The 21,064-nt window shown below is 42.7% G+C and overlaps 1 protein-coding gene across 3 annotated transcripts in view; it reads right to left on the reverse strand.

Annotated features, from left to right (window-relative positions):
- Positions 1 to 278: 278 nt before the first annotated feature.
- MOB4 (MOB family member 4, phocein) overlaps positions 279 to 21,064 on the reverse strand; it is a 178,021-nt gene continuing 157,235 nt past the window's right edge. Inside the window, exons 7-9 of one of the 3 annotated variants that reach the window (XM_085648743.1) lie at positions 12,747 to 12,858; positions 12,304 to 12,416; positions 279 to 823 (exon numbers count right to left, since the gene is read on the reverse strand). In XM_085648743.1, coding sequence (XP_085504869.1) covers positions 12,306 to 12,416; positions 12,747 to 12,858 — 223 coding nt within the window. In that variant the 3' untranslated portion in view covers positions 279 to 823; positions 12,304 to 12,305. The remainder of the gene's footprint in view (positions 824 to 12,303; positions 12,417 to 12,746; positions 12,859 to 21,064) is intronic. The other 2 variants (XM_085648744.1, XM_085648742.1) reach the window with 2 other exon arrangements.

A 21,064-nucleotide genomic window follows, 5' to 3' on the forward strand; every position in this document is an offset into this window, starting at 1 on the left:
AAATTAGGAGCAAAAGACATCTGCCAGTCCTTAAGAGATGTAGATAATCCACAGATCAGTCCAGGTTCTGTCAACTTCCTCCTTCCCCAGAGAGGGGAAAAAAGTTTTCCATTGTTTACAAAAAGTAAACCAGATTATTCTTTCAACGGGTATTGATTAATGTTCTACAGTGGGTACATCTATATCCCATGAACCCCAACCAAAAGACAAACTGCTAAATTTAAACCATGAATCCAGAAATACATTGTCAGTCTTGAAAGATATCTTACTGCAGCCTAGAAGAGAATAATCAGTTTAATGTAATTTTGAAGTAACACATCCGTAAAACGCCTTTTGTGAAATTTTAATCTCACGTTTTCCTAATAGACATATTCGTTTTAGCGAAGATGGTGATCAAATGATTGTTTAGCAGCAATTTTACAGAAATGTAAATCATTTTATTAACAGGCATCATAAACAGATAATACTCTTATTTAAAAACCATGAGTGCCACACTGTTGAATATACGACCCATTAATAACTTAAAGTATTTCCCATTTTAAAAGGCAATGTACGTAGCATACAAAAACTATACTAAACAAAGAAGCTATAATAAGAATACATGATTGAAGTGTCTAAAATGATATATACAGTACATCGTAATTATTGTTAATCATGTGTTCAGTGCAGTGTTTCTGTGCCAGGATTCTTATCATGCTTCACTTTCCCCAGCAACTGAATTCTGCACCTCTTCTTCCAAAATTGGTACAATCAGGTTATCCTTGGACATCAAGTTATATTTCATCACAAATTTGGTGAATCGATGACACAAAAAGGTCTCATTCTGTGTACGAAAGGAAAGAATTCACAGTAATTTTAACAGCAGTACAGCACACATCAGCATTGATTCATTTCACTGTTAAATTATGTTCTTAGGTTATGTTAAAATTCCAGCATACACAAGTATATTTTCACTGAACAAGCAGTCACTGAAAATTCTTAGCAAAGTACAGAGAGTCATTTGTAGTTCTTTTCTTAAGTCACTCCAAAGAGGTCTCTTGAATAGTAATATTAAAATCTATTCTGCCAGGATTTCTACAATGCAGACAAACACCAAAGGTTTCCAACTCCACTTTTACCTTACCAGGTAACAGCTACAGTAGTTTCAAGTGCAGGGGAAGTGAACCATCAAGAGAGTTGTGCCTGTCCCTAATCAGCCCAATAAATTGGCTATTACATGATGGACCAGGGGGAGAAGCACTGGTATGCAAAGCTACGCACAGTAAAAAGGTAAACATACAAAAGAGGTGATGGGAGGAATGCTTATAAATAGTCAAAGCCAGTGGCAATCACTCTGGGTAGCATTCTAACATCGTTGACGCCTAGTGAGCAACGTAGACAGAGTCCACCTTGACCCTGCTTCTCATGTGAACAGTCCATCACAAAGTGCCAGGAAGGACTCTGTATTGAGTGGAACAGTGGGCAGAAAATAAAAGTGGATTAGAATGCTACACAGAGCAATTGCCAATGATTTAGACTATTTGCCTCCATCATCTATTCTGTGCCAGAAGTAATGCCAAAGACGGCTTAGGGAGGCTCTGACATGAGCCTCTTCCTTAAAGTGCCACAGGATCCAGGCTTTGCCTCACTAACTAGGCTGAACCCGGGTGGGATTACTTGTGGTTGCCCTGCTGCTGCTGGAGTTTGGCATGCAGTTCAGGCTAGACTGTTACTACAAGAAGCAAGATTAACACTGATCACCATGAGGCTGACCCATATAGTGGCACAGTAGGTGAAACGCATTGAGCTAGGATGCTACCCTGTGCTAATGTCTGTGGTCTAGACCAGTGGTTAACCTTTTGACTTTTGTGGACCCCCACTTTATTACTGAACCCAGAGGACCTCCACGGAATCCTTACTGGAATCCAGGGATCCCAACTGAGCCATTACTGGAAGCGGCTAACTCGGCCAAATAGTCTGATGATTTGAATCCTAAAACAATACACAAAAAAGTCAGAAACGAGCATTCATCAAATACAAAAAGATGAAATATTTCATTTAATTCAAAACATATATTAAAACATTTAATCAGAATGTTGGAGCTTGTCTAAATTCAACTGAGGCCATTCATCGTCTGTATTATATTCTGTATGAGGCACTTGCACTGCTCCTACATATCATTCTGAAGTTACCAACTTTTAGCCATAAATTTCACATTTCTTCTCATTTGCAGAACAATTTTACATTTTGTTACTTGATTTGATTTGATTTTTGCATTTATAAAGCGCGCGATTGCCCATAGGCGTCTTGGCGCTGTGATTTGACTCTGACTCTTGAGGTGTTTAGTTTAGGGATATGCCGAGAACAGCCACGTTTTTACTTGCTTTCTGAAAGATATCAGTGATGGACTAGTTTTTATATCTAGCGGTAGTTTGTTCCAGATCCTCGCTGTATGTACCAGGAAGCTTCTTCCTCCCCAGTTTGCTCTCTTGAATCTTGGTACCGCAATTATTTTCTTTTGGCCAGATCTGAGGGTTCTATTTGGCTCATATATTTTTAGATGAGTTTTTAAAAATTGGGATCCGGTTCCATTGGTAGCTTTATATGCTAGGCACAGTATTTTAAATTGTATTCGTTTTTCGATTGGCAGCCAATGTAGGTCTCTAAGTTTGTGGCTGATTCTTTCAAATTTAGGTGTATCTAATATCAGCCTGGCTGCTGCATTCTGCAAACGTTGAAGTTTGGTTAGAATTTTTTTTCTGGCTCCAGCGTATAGGCCGTTCCCGTAGTCCAATCTGGACATGGCCAATGCTGTCACCACTGTCTTTCGTGAGTCAAGTGGTATGTAGGGTAGTATTTTTTTAATCATTTTTAAAATGTACCACAGGGATGATGCCAATTTATTCGCTTGGGCGTCAAAGGAGAGATTAGTGTCTAGAGTAATTCCTAGGTTTTTTACCTTCTCCGTTGGTTCAGGACATCCTCCTAGTTCTTTTGGCCACCATGAATGGGACCAGATTTTTTTGTCCCCTCCTAGGATCATGACCTCACTTTTGTCACCATTCAATTTTAGACAATTTGTTCTCATCCATTGGCTTATTTTTTGCATGCAGATTTGAAATTTTTCTGCTGTGTTCTCTACGTCTTCATTTATTGACACCACTATTTGGGTGTCGTCGGCGTAGGATATTGGGGTGAATCCACAGTCCCTTATTAGTTGTGCGAGGGGGGTGACGTATAAGTTAAAAAGAGTGGGGCTAATCGATGAACCCTGTGGGACTCCACATGGTAGGTTGAATTGATTAGATTTTGCTTCTCCTGATTCTATAGAGAACGTTCTGTTCTCTAGATATGAGGTGATGAGTGCACATGCTGATTCATGCAATTGTGCTGTTTTCAGACGTGTTATGAGGGTCTCATGGCTAATCGTATCGAAGGCCGCCGATAGATCTAGTAATATCAAGGCGGCCTTCGATCCGTTGTCCAGTACTTGTCTAAGTTCCTCCATCGCTGTAATAAGTGCAGTTTCGGTTCCATGTCCCTCGCGGAAACCGAACTGCGAATGGTCCAGCCAGTTGCCGTCCAGTAGGTACCGGGATAATTGTTTATTTAAGAGTTTCTCTAGGATTTTGGCGGCGAATGGGATCCTAGCTATTGGCCTATAGTTATTCGGGTTTTCGCAGTCCAGGTTGGGTTTTTTTAAAAGTGGCCTGATCGATATCATTTTCCAAACATCGGGAAAGATGTTGGTTTTAATGATTTGAGAGAATAATTTCTCTAGTACTATGCTCAGTTGTTCGGAGCAGACATGCATTATTTTGGATGGACATGGGTCCATTGGGCTGCCTGAATTGATGGTGTGGATTTGTTTTTGAATCTGTTCCACTGTAGGGGGGGTGAATTGGAAGAATGTGGTGGGATCTGAGTCCCTACTCACTGGGATTGTTGTTGATGAATTATCCTTTATGGGTATTTCTGTGTTATGGTTTTTAAATGAGTCATATACTAGGGATACTTTGCTGACAAAGAATTCTCCCAGCACGTTGCAGAAGTCTGAAGTTAACGTTTCAGAGTTATTGTTCTCGAATTTTGATAATTTTTTGACAATGTCGAATAGGGTTTTGCTTGAGTTTTTTGACTCATTGATTTTATGGATAAAGTATTTACTTTTTTCCGTTATAATTAGTTTTTTATAACATGCTAAGGTAGCTTTGTATTCTTGTTTGAGATCGGAGTCATAATTAGTTCTCCATTTTTTTTCCGCTCTTCTACATGTCTGTTTCTGGGTTCTTAGTGCTTCCGAGAACCATGGCTGTGAGGGGGTTTTTCTCTTTAGTGTGGCTTTTTTTCGTGGGACTGTTTGCTCTACTGCATTCTCTAGCCATTCATTAAATTGTTTGCAGGCTGTGTTACAGTTTTCTTGAAGTGCAGGGTACGATGATTGCAGTATATCAATGAATGTCTGGTTATCTAATTTAGACCATTCTAAATATGTCGTTTGTTTAATATTCTCCATAGGTCTTCCTGTGTCCTCATTAATTTCTAATGTGGAACTGATGAGTTTGTGGTCTGTCCACGGGATAGGAATGGTATCTGTTTTTGTTAGATTTATACAGGAGGTGAAAATACCATCCAATGTATGGCCTGCTTCATGGGTATCCTCATGTACCTTTTGTTTTAGGTTAAAGTTTAACATTGTATCAATGAATGAGGCTATCTTTGAGTCCGAGGTTTTTTCTAAATGTAGATTAAAATCTCCTAAAACTGTGTAGTCCGGACTAGTCACACTAGATTCGAGAAACGGGCTTAACAGTTCGATCAACGCCGTTTTTGCATTAGGTGGTCTGTATATAAGTAGTCCATTGAACGAATAATTGTTCGTGACTTTTATTTGAAAAGTTAGAGTTTCACAGTCTGGGGTACTTCCTTTATCTGATGTTTTAATTTTGTAGTTGTTCTTTGCTATAATTGCTAATCCTCCTCCACGTTTTATTTTTCTATCCGCTCTGGAGAAGGAGTAACCCTCTGGAATAGCTAGGGTCAAATCGGCGTCTGATGCTTCATCCGCCCAAGTTTCGGTGACAAATAGTATATCAATATTATGATTATCTATTAGTTCCGCTGTTTGTATATTGTGTTTGACTAAAGATCTTACATTGAGCAACGCAATTTTCAAATGGTGCTTTCGGTATTTTGGTATTGTCGAATTGGTCAGGTTTTTAATGGGGGAAAAGTGGAAGGTTTGTGAACATGTAGGACATTTTTTATCTTCTCTGTTTGGATCTATCTGGGCACATGATGCTCGTGGTTTCAGTCTTTGAAGGTCTTGACTGTAGTATTGCTGTATTCTTTTTCCTATGTTGTTTTGGACAGGGGGTATGGCCCTGGGCCCGGTCTTGGCGCGGACGGGCGCAGACGGGCTTGCCTTAGGCGCGCCTTCGGCGCGCAGGCGGCGCGCCCGCTGCGCGCGTCCGCTGCGCGTTTGTGGGGGGCACATTTTATAGTGATGTGGGGGGGGGGTGTGGCCAGCGTCAGTGGGCGTGGCTTGTGCTCGCTCCGATTCTGGCGCCAAGAACTCTGACCCGCCGCAGCCCTGAAATCGGCAGCGCGGGGAGTTCTAAGCAGGTAAGGTGAGAGGGGTGCTATGGCTTTAAAGTGCAATTCCAAATCAATCTTTAAAACACAGCAACAGTTATACACACGCAAATTTTAAAATCAGATACTGTATACAAAGATACAGGGATGTGTGCCATATCGACTTGTAGTTTTGGGATCTGCCCCAGGCACCCAGATTACACTGGTAGTGTGTACGAGTCAGGGGAGGAGTCTGAAGGTGGCAAAATATATGCTTCAGCCCTCGGAGACTGTCGACAAGGCCCTTGGTGCCCCTTGCACCTTTTACATGGGTCTCATATGTAGACCAGAGGAGTGCCAAGGTGGGAGCAAAGGTAGTTTTGGGGAAAGAACAAAGGCCATGGGTACCCGATTAGCAGGATACCAGGGCACACTTAGTCAAGAAGTCTCAAACACCATGCAAAAAGGGGCACTTTCCTACAAAAGGTCAATGTAAAACACTGGTGCTAAAGTCTGATACAAGATGGTCGCTATGTGCCTGCAGCCTCCCAGTGGGAGTATATTATTGTAAAGCAGAGCAGTTCGGTATCTTCAGTTCCCCACATAAATTGCACCATCTTTGCGAATGATGCATGGGCCATCATTTCTCCACCTGCCAACCTGGTCTCTTCACTTAGCGTCTCAAACGCTCCATGGCCTGCGAGTGAACTTCTTTTGAGCCAGTGTAATAAATTCAGGCAAGCACCATATGAGTATGTCAGGTGCATAGTGAGTCCTCACCCTTCCACCGATCTTGGTCATGTACCTATGCCAGACGAACATTATTCCCTCGGGCACCCATCAGCATTCCCAGTCACACCTCACTCACCAGAGTGATCCTGGAACCCGGACAATATCCAAAGCCTCTTGAAATGTGACCTCCGTAATCCACCTCATAGGCCTTATTGACTAAGGTAAGTAATAGTACAGCTCAAAATTAGGAGCGCATATGCCACCTTCACATAGCGATCATGCCATTTTAGCATATGCTCAACATTTCCTCCTGTTTGCCCAAATCAGTTCAATAAGTTCTAACTCAATCAAAAGTGGTCTCCAACATTGGTTGTGCAACAAGCAGGATAATTTTATTACTGGAACGCCATCCCCAAAAGGGGAGATGAGACTGGCCCGATAGTGGGGATTGCTTCCCCCTCCCATTACCAGCCACCAAGCATTCCACTGTATGATACACCTGCATTCAAAGATACCAGAAAGCATCTTGTTCCCTTTTCAGGAAGGTGTTGTAACTTCCTGTAATGGTTAGTCAATTAACTGCTCCCATTCCCAGGGAGACTAGAAACAAACAAGACTGTCCCCAATTAGTAATAGTCCAGAGAAATGGCCGAAATCTTACAGAACTTTCATTACATCCTTAAAACTGATCTGGGGTCTAGTTGATACAACAAAGCGTCATTTGTATAGAGTAAGATCACATAGGCACCAGTGTCCAACTCTATACCCCAGTCCTTGGACCTCTCACAATTTACAGGCCAATGTTTCCATAGCCATTGCGAACATTATGACTGAGAGCAGGTAACCCCCCCCCCCCATTGAGTACCATTTTGTATCAAATAAGGTTCAGAAAACAACTGCCCAGTGCGCACCTGTCTGCCCATATAACCATTGTATCCAGACCATATTCAAAGACCAAGCTTCTCCAACACTGCACACAGAAAAGCCTACCTAACATTATCAAATGCCTTTGCGATATAAAGGTAAGTGATCACTCCTTGTGGGGGCCACAGTGGGAGCCTAGTCCAGGACCATAAATAAGCTTTGCAAGGTCAGCTGAGTACTCAATAAAGGGATACATTTGTTTTGATCCTTTTGGATCAGGTCCAGCGTATATGGCTTTAGTCTACTTGCTAATATCCTTCTCTGGGTTTTATATTCAGTAAAGAAAGGGGTCAATAAGACTTCACATCCTGAATAAATGCAAAATGGAGGGATCTAAGCTTTATATAGGACATTACGGCCGCTCTTTTGCCCGGCGTACAGAGCCCTGTTACATTTTAAGGTTAACAAAATATAACCAATGCACATTTAAAGAGTATTTGAGAAAGTCAACGCAGCTCTGCTGTCGCAGCTGGTCATTTCTGCCATAGTAGCTACATTGATGGTGTGTGTTCGCTTGCCTAACACAATGTAATTGTGCTGCAAACAGTCCCAGTATACGTCCCAGTAATGGAAGACCTCCAGGCTAGGGCTTGTATAATTACCCCACCACCCAATCCCAAACAATTTTAAACATAACCACCACTGTTCGGTTCACTTGAGGTGCATGTGGAATCAGAAGAAAAAAAACAGAAGAGTACTGGGTCAGCGATCCAGGATCCCCTCAGAAGTAGCAGGACACACATGAGATATTTCACTTATCGTCTCTATATGGTACCATCACTGGCAATATACACTGCCCCTCGGGCTGGAGTGTCCACATTTCTTTTCTTTCAGCAACATAACATTACTGTGATAAAACACATCTCAATTCAAGTGCTCTGCGTTTACAGTAGTCTTAAAATACCATCCCAATTGACCCCTCCATCAGTACCAACAAGGCCATAGTATTCGATGTCATTGGGAGACCTAAGGGTGAACATCCAAAAACGTAGCCGGAGTGGTGACCTCAGCATCCTCAGTGTTCCCAGGAAACCCCCGCTCTGAATCCGAAGTGTAAACCAACTTGTCTCAGTATTTGAATACATCCTTGACCAGTCTGTCTCTTTCCCGTGCAGCCTGCTCTGAAGGTTAGTCATCACTTTGGGTCCTCATCTTATCGGTCTCTTGCCTCAATTCCTGGGTACCATGAATGATTTGTAAAGCCTTTCCTGGGAATGCCCACAGATACCTTCCACTTCAGTTCATGGGTGGGGTGAGTAAAGACGAACGTCTTACGATCGAAAATTACTTCTAGTTTGGCAGGGTAAAGTAACTCCTATAGAACATGCTTTTGACTAGAGTGCTTGTTTGATATCCAGGAAGGCTCTGCGTTGGCTTTATACTCCAGCATTGCAGATATGTATATTGACATTATTTAAAATCTAAATCCCATGTTACCGTGCATGCTGTAGGATTTTGTCAAAGTGCCTGCAGTGAAAGAGATAGGCCACCATACGTCTGGGCAGTGCTTCAATGATCAGTGGTCATCCCAGCACTCTATGGCTATCCGGAAGAACTTCGGAGTCGAACCTTCAGACAAGTTTGTCACAAGCCATTGCTCCAGGAATAATTCCGGTGTGAGGCACTCAGACTGCTCTGGGATACCCACTAGCCTTATATTGTTTCTACACAACTGCCTTTTCACATTTTCACCCAGTCATGCAGTACTTCTATGTCCCTTGCCATTTCTTACATTTGGGCTTGCATTTGAAATACCATAGGTCACGGGGCAGATTCATTCTGCGTCCCTCTCTCTGCAAGTGGTCAATGATACATACTGAGGAGGTCGAAGTCAGTAGTGACTGCATCTATCTTGCTTTCCAGAGCGGTTTTGCTGTTTAGAACCTTATTGAATATATGGTCGAATTTCTTCACAGGTCATCCTAGTGTGGACTTTACAGTTTTTAGCACACTCTCCATCAGGATCAACATCCGATCATGTGCCAGCTTATCTCTTAGCCACCAAACCTTTGCCTCTCTATGGGTGCACCATCGTCCTCGCGACCCCCAAACCGATAAGCACATGTAACCTCCCAGGTCACCAGCAGTTATTCAGTGGACTTCAAGGCAGTGGCACATCAAGGGGTGGCCAGTTCCCACTAATATCCTTCCTGTCCCTGTTGTGAGGGTGTTTACTGCCCCATTCTTCACCATGGTATGCCATTGAGGCACTCTTCATAGCTATGATGACACAACAGAGACCCTTCCTGTTCTCAGCCGAAATCCAGGGTCCACACCGCCTCACATACTGCGGATCTCAACCTCCTATGCTCCTTGTTTCATATCTTTTGCAGTATCTCTGTTCCTCCGCTTGGCGGAAGCCATTTTCTTAACCTTGGCCCACACCCTTACAGCCGCTGCAACCAGCAACCCTCAGCACTCGCTTCTTCACTCCTAGCCTGCCCACACTAGGCTCCTTTCTCAGCGCGTGGTGCCTCGTTCACCTCCTGTTCTGGTGCAGAGTAGTCCACCACACATGCTTCAGTCTCCTGGGGTGAGCGGCCCACCAGACAGTTCAGGTGTCTTGGCAATGCAGCAGCCTCACCTGCCTTAGGCAAGGCAGCGTCTCAGATCCCCTGCGGGTACGTAGCGGACGTAGCTGGCAGGTCCCAAGAGTACCTCCTGCACTAGAAAGACTACTGGGGGTTGTATGGGAGGGAGGTAGGCCAGATGCCTGGGAGAGCAGCCCTTACCCATTTTGCCTTAAATAAAAAATCCATGGTGTCTAGTGTTATGTTATGTTAAAATTTTATTTCTATAGCGCACGGCTACTCCAGAGGAGTGTCCCGGCGCTTTATCAGGGCAGCTCAGTAAAAAACATAACATCATAAAACAGACAGCGAACAAGAGAAAAAGAAACATCCTAAAGGTTAAAAAGCCAAGTCTTAAGGCTCTTCCTAAACAGAAGGAGATTGGAGGAAGACCGTAGGTCCAAAGGCAAGGAGTTCCATAACTGAGGGGCTCTCAAACTAAAAGAGCGTCCCCCAGTGCGAGCCTTCCTCACTCGAGGAACCACAGCCAAAAACAAAGATTCCGACCGCAGTGATCTAACTGGGCGGTAGAAAGCCAATCTCCGTTGTAGGTACTTTGCTCCGGCGCCAAATAGCGCTTTATGCGCCAAGGTCAGTGCTTTAAACATAATCCGCTTCCGGATGGGCAACCAATGAAGCGATCGCACCAGACCCGAGGCTCTCGCTCGCCTATGGAGACCAAAAATAGCACAGACCGCGGCGTTCTGCACAACCTGCAGCCGCTGAACAAGATAGTCCGGAAGACCTACATAGAGGACGTTCGCATAGTCCAGTCTGGAGCCTATTAAGGCTTGCACAGTGATCTTTCTATGCTCTTCTGTTAGCAGAGGCAGGAACTTCCGGAGCATCTTAAGTATGCCAAAGCAGGTGCCCACCAGGCCAAGAATATGTGATCTCAGCGACAGATTATTATCAACCTTCACTCCCAGATTTTTTGCCACAAGCGATGCCTGGGCAGGGGGACACATTTCTATTGGCCACCAGGCCTGCCAATCAGGGTCAAGAGAGCAGCCGAAGAACAGCACCTCCGATTTGTTGGAGTTTGCTTTAAGGCTGTTCCGCTGGAACCAGCTGAAGACCATCTCCAGGCAACCCCGGATGTTCTCTCCATCAAAAGCCTGATCTTTCCCACACGTGAAGAGCAATTGAGTATCATCCGCGTAGGATACGATCTGAGCCCCAAAGGACTCCACCAGTGCCGCCAAAGGTGTCATAAAGATGTTGAACAGAGTCGGGCTCAACACAGAACCCTGTGAAACACCGACTCCCAGTGGCGACATCTCGGCGGAGCTCGGGGAGGCCCAGACCGTTTGTCGCTGGCCCTCGAGAAAAGATGTAAACCAATTGAACAGTGACCTTTCTACCATCCCGCCCCCTTCCCTGGGCTGAGGGGAGGAGCTCTAGCCCATTGCTGGGAGGACCGCTCCCCCTTCCAAATATAATCCCTTGGGGTCTAGTGGCCTGTGATTGGAGTTGATACCCTCCAATCTGCCCCCAGTGGGGCAGAAAGACTTTTGGTCCAGGAGGAGCATTTGCCCAGTGCCAGGGGTCTGCTTCTCCCCCCAAACCACCCCCAATTATAAATAGTCCTTGGGGGTCAAGTGGGTGTATTCTCTGCTTCGGGATCACCCTTCTACGGCGATCCCCAAGCAGGGATCCAATAGGTAAAAGCTACCATTGGAAAGGGGAGATTCTTCCTCTCAAGTCTGCTTATGTGCTCGACAGCAGAGCACCGAAGAGGCAAAAGTAAAGTGTGCCAATCGGCTCATTTCTTTTTCACTTTCTCTGAAATGACGTCAGCAAGCCACATGCGCCAATCATCATTTGATGGAAAAAATTGCCTCAGGAGCTAGGGAAGCTCTTCCCCAGCTCTGGAGGCTAAAATAAATGAAAGGAAATCCCTCTGTTGCTCGCACCAGACCGATTTCCTGACAAGGGCGCCAGGACTCCGCACACGAACACTGGTGCTGAAGACCTCCCTCCCCCCCACACCTCCACAATAGTGATTAAATTGCACAGTAGGAAAATGCAACTTCTAATACTCCTTTTCCAGCTATACTACAGTGCAAATAGCAACACGCCAGCAACTGCATACCACCCATCACAAAATGAAATGGTATAGTTTAAAATATAACATTTAATGTATTATGCCCCAAGTCCTATAAATGGTGTCGGATATATCCAAATTGTACTTTAAGTTAAAGCCTATATTAAAGGATTTTCAAGACTTCACAATAAAAAAAGTTAGTGTATGCATGTGGAATTTGTATAGTGCAAACCTAGCTGAATGTCAGCAGCCTGCTGTCCAGGGTCAAAGGACAGAATAAGTCAATGAATAATTGACAGGGTAGCTATTTTTTTTTTTTTTTAAACTTTAGTAGAAGAGGACTGTTACTCCGTCATGATATCGGATGTAGCTCTTTCCTAAACTGGAGGAGATTTGGAATGATCCTGATAAAGAAGGAGATGCTGTTTGAGATTCTGGGAGCCCAAATCAAGATGGTCTCTAGCCTATTTTCTTTACCTTCACTCTCCGATAGTTTCCTGGTCGCAGGTGTGCAGAAAGTCACTCAAGGTGGTAAATTTGTCAACAAGAAAGATGGGGATCCGGTTGGGATAACTTTGTAGAGGATGCTGCTGGTTTTGTGAAAGATAATACAACACATTCTATCACATTTTGGGATTTGTTGGCCTTACATTCTAATGACACTGTCAGAAAACACACTACATCAATTCAGCTTTTGATCAAACCTTTGCTAGCATTTCCGATGCATTGACTAATAGACCATTAGCAAGAACGCAACACTGCCATGGAAAAGCAAAAGGTTTAACATAAAATGAAACATTCTGCTCTTAACTGAATTTGTCTAAAAATAATCACACAAAATGAATACCCTTGAGTGTACAATTACGGATTCATATACAATTAATGTGAAAGAAAGTAATGCAAAGGAATGCTATGCTTACCTCATATTCATCAAATATCTGTCGATGATGAAAGTAGGCATGTGAAAATATTCTGTAAATTCTACGGCATACGGATCCTAGTTTAGCTACTGAAGATTCTTTTATGCTAACCCTGGAAGAATAATTGTAAGATCTTTAAGTGCTATAATATATGGTGCACTAATTAGAAGCCACAGTACACAAAAAGTAACATTTTAAAATGGAATAGGATGGTCAAATTAAGAAACAAATATGCAATATCTTCTACACCTATTCATACACTTAACCACTGGAGGGCCATCTGACAGTTCAGATTCTCTTTAAAAATTATTTTAGGTATATTATTTTTAAGAGGACAACATTAATGTAGGCCGTGACAAAGGGATTACGCCATCATGGGACAGACAAGAGTCTAATTTATAAAATGAAACCAGTAGTGCCCTCTACAACTACATAATTCAAAGATATATTTCTCATTTTTCATATAGTGTAGCACAGAAAATAATACTTATTTGATACAATCAATGCTTATATTTGGTGCAACCCATGTACATACTTGGCCGCTGAATTAAGATGTTAAGGAAACAGACTTGTTTTCAACTTTAAAGTAAGGTATTACAAATCTGAGTTTTAATAACGGCTTAAACAGATTTCTCTCTTCATTAACGAAAAAGGGTACTCATACGCTTGTTTAAATTATCTGTCCTTTTGTTGGGTGCAGGGAGAGCGACAAAACCAGGAAGTAAGAGAACAAAAAAAAAAAAAAAGAACGTGAGAGAAAACATGCTTGTGAGTTATAGCAATATGACCTGGAATGCAGCAGTGTTCTATTGTTGAAGTACTATAATGACCTCCCAATGGGGAAGCAATTTTCTATAATATGCTACAACCAAACAACAAAACACAGTGATTATTAAAAGCCCTTGAATTACAAAATTTCATTTTCTAGGGAGGGACCTGCAGGCAGCCAAGATAGCCACATATCGAAGACTGCAAAGAAAAGCAATTAAGATACTTCATAAAACCACAAGTCACAGGCCAGGACCCAGATAAACAGTGGGCTGTACACAGCAGAATGCCAGAGAGTGAGAGTGAGAGAGAGTGTGTGTGTGTGTGTGTGTGTGTGTTTCGATCCTATTAAAAGGCCCACTAGACCTTATCAGCTGCACGTGGGCTCGCTTTTTGGGTTTCAAAAGGGTCCTCTTGTTTTTCCTGTATATGCATTTGCCTTTGGAAATCTGTGGTTCTTTGCTGCCGGCCTCTATGGTTGTAGGCGAGTAAGCTGTGTATTGACTCTTACAAGACCTTTAAAATCAATAAAAGTTGGTTAAATAAAAGGCCCACTAGACACAAAGGATATATACATAAAATGTTTTTATAAAACAAAAAGTAGAATCAGTTGGTTTTCAGACTTCCTCGCAGTGGGTGTGCTTCTCACTGGCCTCAATTACCCATCTGTATTTGAGCTCCCCTGCAGCATTCCCTCTGGTAACCGTGGTTAGTCATGTCAGACGAAAAAAGAGGGAACTGAATTCTCGGCATAAGTCCTGACCATGTGAAGTCAGCTTTGACTGCACACAGCGGCAGTATGGGCCATTTCCGTCCAATGCAATAGAACCCTCAACGTTCTTCTTTAAGGCGAATATCCTCAACTACATTCTTTGGACATACAGAAAGGGAATTTTTTACGTAACAATGCCCTCAAACCTGTACTATAACATCCCCACTTTGAAATCACAATCACACCAGTTGTTTTGCTGGACCATAGTGGGAAAGGTAGTGATGAGGGTATTTTTGCTTCACAGCAATATTAACATGTAAAGATTGATGAGAGTGATGATGGCAGAAGAGTCAAGTCGAAAGGGGAAGTTTGTAGCTCCTTTGTTCTTCTATAACACGTTATGTGAGGAGTTAATTAAAAAAAGCATGTCTAAATAATGCAGTTTTAAATGGTTTTGGGAAGCGTTTATGCTTGGCTCAGATATGAAGGTAAGGTTGGGGTCTTTCCACAGTTTTGAGGCCACTGTCCCAGTATGCTTTATGGATGGTGCAAGGAATGTGATCCAGTAAGAAATGATGGAATTGGTGGCAAGAGGGATCGGGAGAAGATGGCAGCTGGCTGAACAGTCCGGTCGGGAGTTCCTCAATTTCCAAACTCGATACGTTTGCATATCGAGTGTGAACTAGCACTAGCATGAGATGGGCATCATCACTATCGCAATCCAAACTGATTAAGTTTGTTTAAAAAAATATTTAAATTTTTTTTTGAAAAAAGGGAAAACAAAACGTTAGGTAGACTTACAAAAACAGTTGGCGGCGAGGGCAGCATTCACAGCCCAGATTACGGACGCGGTGGAGCCAGGACGGAAGGAGGCGGCGATGAGCCGCAGGCTCTGGCCTGGAGGTGTGTGGGCGGAAGCAGTTGCGGCTTGCCACAGCAGCAGGAGGGCTGTTGCGAGAGTCCCCCTGAGAGGGAGAACTGTGAGTCAGGCAGCAAATTTCAGTGACAGCAGGAGCGCCGAAGGTGAGGTTTGGGAGAGTGAGGTTTCACCAGAGCCGGCACCCGCACCTCGAACAAGGGGGAAAAGGAGGAAGAAGAGTGTTTAGAGGATCAAGCAGAGTCAGCTGTCGGGTAAGTGATACAGGGCCTCAGTGTGGGCAGGGTGAAAGATGGACAAAGGAAATTGCAGGACATACTGAATGTACGGGGACATTATTGTTAGGAAGGAGAGGAGAGGAAGCCAAACCAGTCCCTCCTAGTCCTGAAAACAAAACTAAGACCTCAGATAAAGGGGCAGTTCCAGTAATGACTGACAGCCTTAGAAGCAAGGGGGGGGGGGTGTGGTGTGGGAGGGAATAGTCTGGCCTGCCAGGAGATCGCAAAAGAACGCACGGACATATAGCCCAAAAGTACCAAAAAGAAAGACAAGGCGCAAGCCTCAGGTCAACCACAAACCCCTATTTCCAGGGCAAGCAAGAAAAAACTAGTGGCCTCCGGTCCAGGAGCAGCAGCCTTATTAAAAATCACTCCATCCCTGAGAGTTTACTTTAAAGTTCAGGAGAAACAGGGAGGCACAGAATCTGGGGGACCAGAGGCAGGGACAGTAGGAGTGTCTGGTACAAAAATAACAGGAGATATAATGGAGAGCAACAGGTTCAAAGCGCTGGAAATGCCTGATCATACGGAGCTAGCCACAGAACCACAACCCCTAGCCTCCGCAGATCCACAGCAAGGGGAGTGTTACAGTCAACCGCCGCAAAACACTACTGATACTGAGAGACTGATGGAAGCCATGTTGGGGGAAATGAGGTCCAACTTTGCAATATCAGAAAAAAATCAAAATACAGGAAACATGCGAGGCATTGGACCACAAGATCAATGCTCTAATGGAGAGTGTGTCTCTGGTAGAAGCATCTGTAGAAGTCTTAAGCAAAAAAGTGGAAGTAAACCAGAAACAATTAAAAGACCTAAAAGGCATCAGATTCTGATATCAGAAACAAAATGGAATCTCTGGAAAACTAGGCTAGAAGGAATAATCTAAGGTAGCTTAATATACCGGATGGCTCGGAAGGGGAAGATATCAGAACATTTACAGTCACGCTTCTTGAAGAGACATTCCCTTGGGCAAAGGCATGCAACCTAGCAGAGGATATCCAAAGAGTGCATCGGGACCCCTTTAGCAGAGGAAAATTAAGAAAGAACCCAAGAAAGAACCCAATACATTTTAAAACATATGTCCTAAAGGAGAGAATCCTTAGTGAAGCTCTAAAGGCAGGCTCTTTTAACAAAGATGGTGGGCCGTTCCGAATTAGATCTGATATCGCCAAAGTGACGCAGGACAGGCAGAAGGAGCTTGGCCAGTTAATGCAACAACTAAGAACCTTAGGGGCTTCAGTCCAGATGCGATTCCCGGCATCACTGCGGATTATGTGGGGGAACAAAATGCACAATATTAGAGACCTCAAAGAAGTTGAGTGCCTGATGGACCAGATAAAAACGCAACTAAAAGTTCACACTTGAAAAATAAATAAATAACACGTGGAAAAAAAAATGAATACTTAATAAAGCTAATTAAGCTGTAGGAGGTTGAGGAGCTCGAAAGAGTAGCACATTACCTAGAAAAGAAATGGGTGATGGGAAGGGGTAAAAGGGAAGAATCACTAAAATGTTTGGAAAAATGAAACAAAAATAGCACAGGGTGGGGAGCAAGTTAGGGGGGAAAAAAAGTCCAATTTGTGCAAAGTTAGACAGGAAGGGGAAATTAGAAGAGGTAGTAGGCCCCTACAAGTCAAAGGGTGGGCGAAATCAAAAAAAAAAAAAAAAAAAAAAAAGGATGGATGGATGGAAATTAACATACTTAGATGGAATGTAAACAGGTTAAGAATAAAAAGACGTAGACAGAAAATTATGGAATATCTGATAGCAGCAGAATGCGACATAAGATTACAAGAGATCCACCTCTTAAAGGAGGAATGGGCAGATCTAATTAAATACCAAAAATGGGCAGATGCTTATATCTGCACCAACCAAGAATGCTGCACGAAAGGAGTGGCGATCCTGCTTAAGAAATCTCTAAATGTAAGAATAGACTCAGCTGAGTTGGACCCTAAAGGGAGATGGGCAATAGCCAGGAGTTAAAATATACAATATAGCATACATAATAGTGGGCTATTGCGGGCCGAATATAGATGACCCCACTCCATTACAGAAATTGTACTCTCAGTTACTGAATACTCAGTACCCCATCATAATGGGAGGCGAATTCAACATATTTTTAAACCCAGAAGTGGACCGTCTCCCAGCTAGGAATAGAATGAACCTACCAAAAATGAGAATGGGTGGCAATATGCATTAAAGACCTGGGGATTACAGACTTCTGGAAAGAGAAGGTGGATATGAACAGACGTTTTACTTTTCAGAATAAGAAACAAACATGCCTTAAGAATAGATGTTTTTCTTATTGATAGTAGTCTGACTAGTATCACACAAAGTGGACCATCTACCGGCTCATCTTTCGTACCACTCACAGTTCAACTGCAGCTATCGCCTATAATCTGCACCCCCCCAGCCCCCCTTCCAGGTGGTCGGTAGATCGTAGTATTTTTGTAGATCCCTTGATTATTGAAACACTAGCTAATAAAACAGCCCTGTTTTTCCAAATGAATGAGGGAAGAACCCCTAAACAAATCGTTTGGGACACGTACAAAGCAGTCATTAGGGGTAAAATAGAAAATCTTGCAACACACAAGCATAGGAGTACCAAGTCTCTTAAAAGCCAAGCAGAAAATGAAATAAAAGTTCTAGAGCAAAATCTGTCACAAGAGGAAGACCCTAATGAAGTAGTAAAAATAGAAGAGGAAAATAAATAAAATAGTCAAAGAAAGAGGCTCTCTCCGATATTCTGGAAACAATATTAAGGAATAAATGGGAGGTAAGCAAACTCGCGCAGTATGAATATGGGGACGGTTGTAGCAAGATCTTAGCATGGAAGCTAAAAACAGATCGAACACGAAATAGGGTATCAAGTATTCAAACTGATAATCAACCACCATATAGCTCGGAAGATTCACAGATCAAAGAGGCCTTCGTAAATGTTTTCGATAATGTGTACTGCGAAGAGTCATCTGCCACCCTAGATGCAATATCTAGCTTTCTGGAAAACATAACACTCCCAAACCTGAATCAAGAACAGAAGGAAAAACTTAACCAGGAAATTACCAAAGAAGAAGAAGTGGCAGAGGCGTTCCAAGGCCTGAAAAAGGGGAAGGCAGCAGGTCCAGACGCACTACCATATGATCTGTATGTTAATTTATTAGAAGCCTTAGTTCCCCACATGACAGAGCTCCTGAATGAAATCTTCTTAAATCAAGGAGACCTCCCTGACTCATGGAATGAGGCTATTATAACCATCTTATTAAAACCAGGGAAAGATCCAACCAAGTGCGAGTCATATAGGCCGATCTCTTTTAAACACAGACTATAAAATCTATACACAGATACTGGATAAAAGGCTTGGCATGGTTGCTGGTGTGTTAATTCATCAGAATAAGAAAGGTTTGATTAAGGGGAGACAAATACATGAACTAACCCAAGAACTAATTGGTGCAATAGACATAGCCACTCAATATAACACTCCACTGTCATTCATTACCTTTGACACAGCCAAAGCATTTGATAGGGTCAGCTAGGCATTTCTGAACGAAGCGTTGGGGAAATTTAATCTGGGAGAAACCTTCCAAAAAGCCATAAAACTAATATATGAACCCCCTCAGCAAGAATTTGTCAATGATAGCCTCACTGATAAAATAACAATTAAAAGAGGCACAAAGCAGGGTTGTCCCCAGTCTTCCCTTTTGTTTAACCCTTACATAGAGTCATTAGCCTGTCTGCTGAGAGGAAACCAGGAGATTCAGTTTACTCACCAAGGGTGGCAGAAAAAAGTGGCACTGTATGCCGTCGACCTGATGCTGTTCACCAGTTACTTAGTAACATCTTTCCCAACAATCGAGCAGGTTATGGCTCCATTCGGAAAAGTCTGGATATATGATAAACCATTCAAAATCCGAGATCATGGAATGGAATTACATCTCAAATAACCCACTGGCAACGGAAAAAAATAAAGTATCTCGGTATAGCGCTGGTAAAAGACTTACAAACCCTAACCAATGTGAATTTTCACAGAATTTTAGGGGACGTCAAGAAGCTCCTCAAAGTTTGGGGTGGGCTTCCGCTAACCTTTACGGGGAAATCCAATATAATCAAGATGTCAGTCGTGCCAAAGTTTACTTACATCTTTAGTGCTATACCACTCTAGTACAAAAAAGAATGGCTGAAAAAGCTACACGGGGAGTTAAATAGTTGTATATGGGCCGCGAAGGGGGCGAGAATAGCCTGGAGAAAATTGAGAAGGTAAAAAGACAAAGGAGGAATAGCAAGTCCCGATCTGTGGGAAAACTGCAAAGCATTCCAATTTAAATATTTAAGAACATTACTATACAGATACGAGGCCTACCCTGCATACATGCAAGCGCTAATCAAGAAAAATGATAATCACTTTTTGTATAAATTTGCGCACCCCAAATTCTTCAAAAAGATAAGACTGAAGACTTTACAATCAGCCGCGAAACTAAGGTACCAGATAAAGAGTACACTGAAAATCCCCTATTATGGTGACTTCGCTCCAATTTGGGGTTCACCTGGTACACTAGTGTCGTAAAGACAGACTAGCGATTCCCCTAACAGAGGGAGGAATAAACAAATGGGGCGAAATTATTGAGCAGAATTCAATCAGCTGGGAAGCCCTTGAAATCAAAATCAAAAGTTCCATCGCTATATTTAAATACTATCAGTTACAGAATTGGGTCAAGGGCCTCAGGGAAGAGGAAACTGGTACCAGGGAAATCGAAAAACTACTTCAGGAAAATAAGACTCCTAAAAAAGAAGTTCCTTGCTGGTACTGTGCTCTCATTCAAGCTGGGGAAGAAGAATTTTTCATTCCAAACGAGATATGGGGGAAAGAGCTGGCGACGCTGGATATACCACACATATGGCAAGTATCTATGGCTACATGCTGGCGCATAGTTAAATCCGCACCTTTGAGAAAAAATCACCTGTAACTGGTCATTGAGAATGCCATCTAAGATCAACAAGCAAATGGTGAGATGCTGCCCAAAGTGTAGGGAGGAAAAAGCGGACGATCTTCATATGTTTCGGCAGTTTCCCCACCTCAAGAAGTTTGGGAAAGACGTGGGTAAGCTACTCTCTAGTCTCCTGGGACGACAAGTAGAGGTAAGCACAGAAGTTGTTATTTTTGGGATAGGCCATAACAGTACAAGCTATCTGAATGTAGACAAAGAGTGAGTAAATTTACTCTTTATTAATACTATTGGCCAGGAGAGAAATCAAGTGTGTGAAACCTATACCTCAAACATTTAGAGAATGGTTATCCTCAATACTGAGAGTATACAACTTAGACAAAAGCGGGAGGGTAAGCAAGAGTCATAAAAAACGTTGGGGTATTTGGGAATTATTTTATAATCCTACCTGAATATGGCTATTTCGAACGACCAATTAGATCTAGTTTACTTTTTCCACCTCCATGGTGAACAAATCCATTCTATTTTGGTATCAGGCCATATTCCCTCTTTTTCAAATTTCAGAATATTCGAGATCGCAAAATGAAAAAGTACATAAAAGGGAGTGCATATTTAGTCCAATCATTTTACTGAAAGTTCAATTAATTCACTAGTTATCCACGATCCATGTTGATCAAGTCAATAAACTCTTCTTAAGATCCAATAGAACAAAGGAGCCATGATATGATATCCCCAAAAATTCT

This window comes from Triturus cristatus, chromosome 3_2 (genome assembly GCF_964204655.1).
Source record: "Triturus cristatus chromosome 3_2, aTriCri1.1, whole genome shotgun sequence".
Taxonomy (NCBI): Eukaryota; Metazoa; Chordata; class Amphibia; order Caudata; family Salamandridae; genus Triturus; species Triturus cristatus.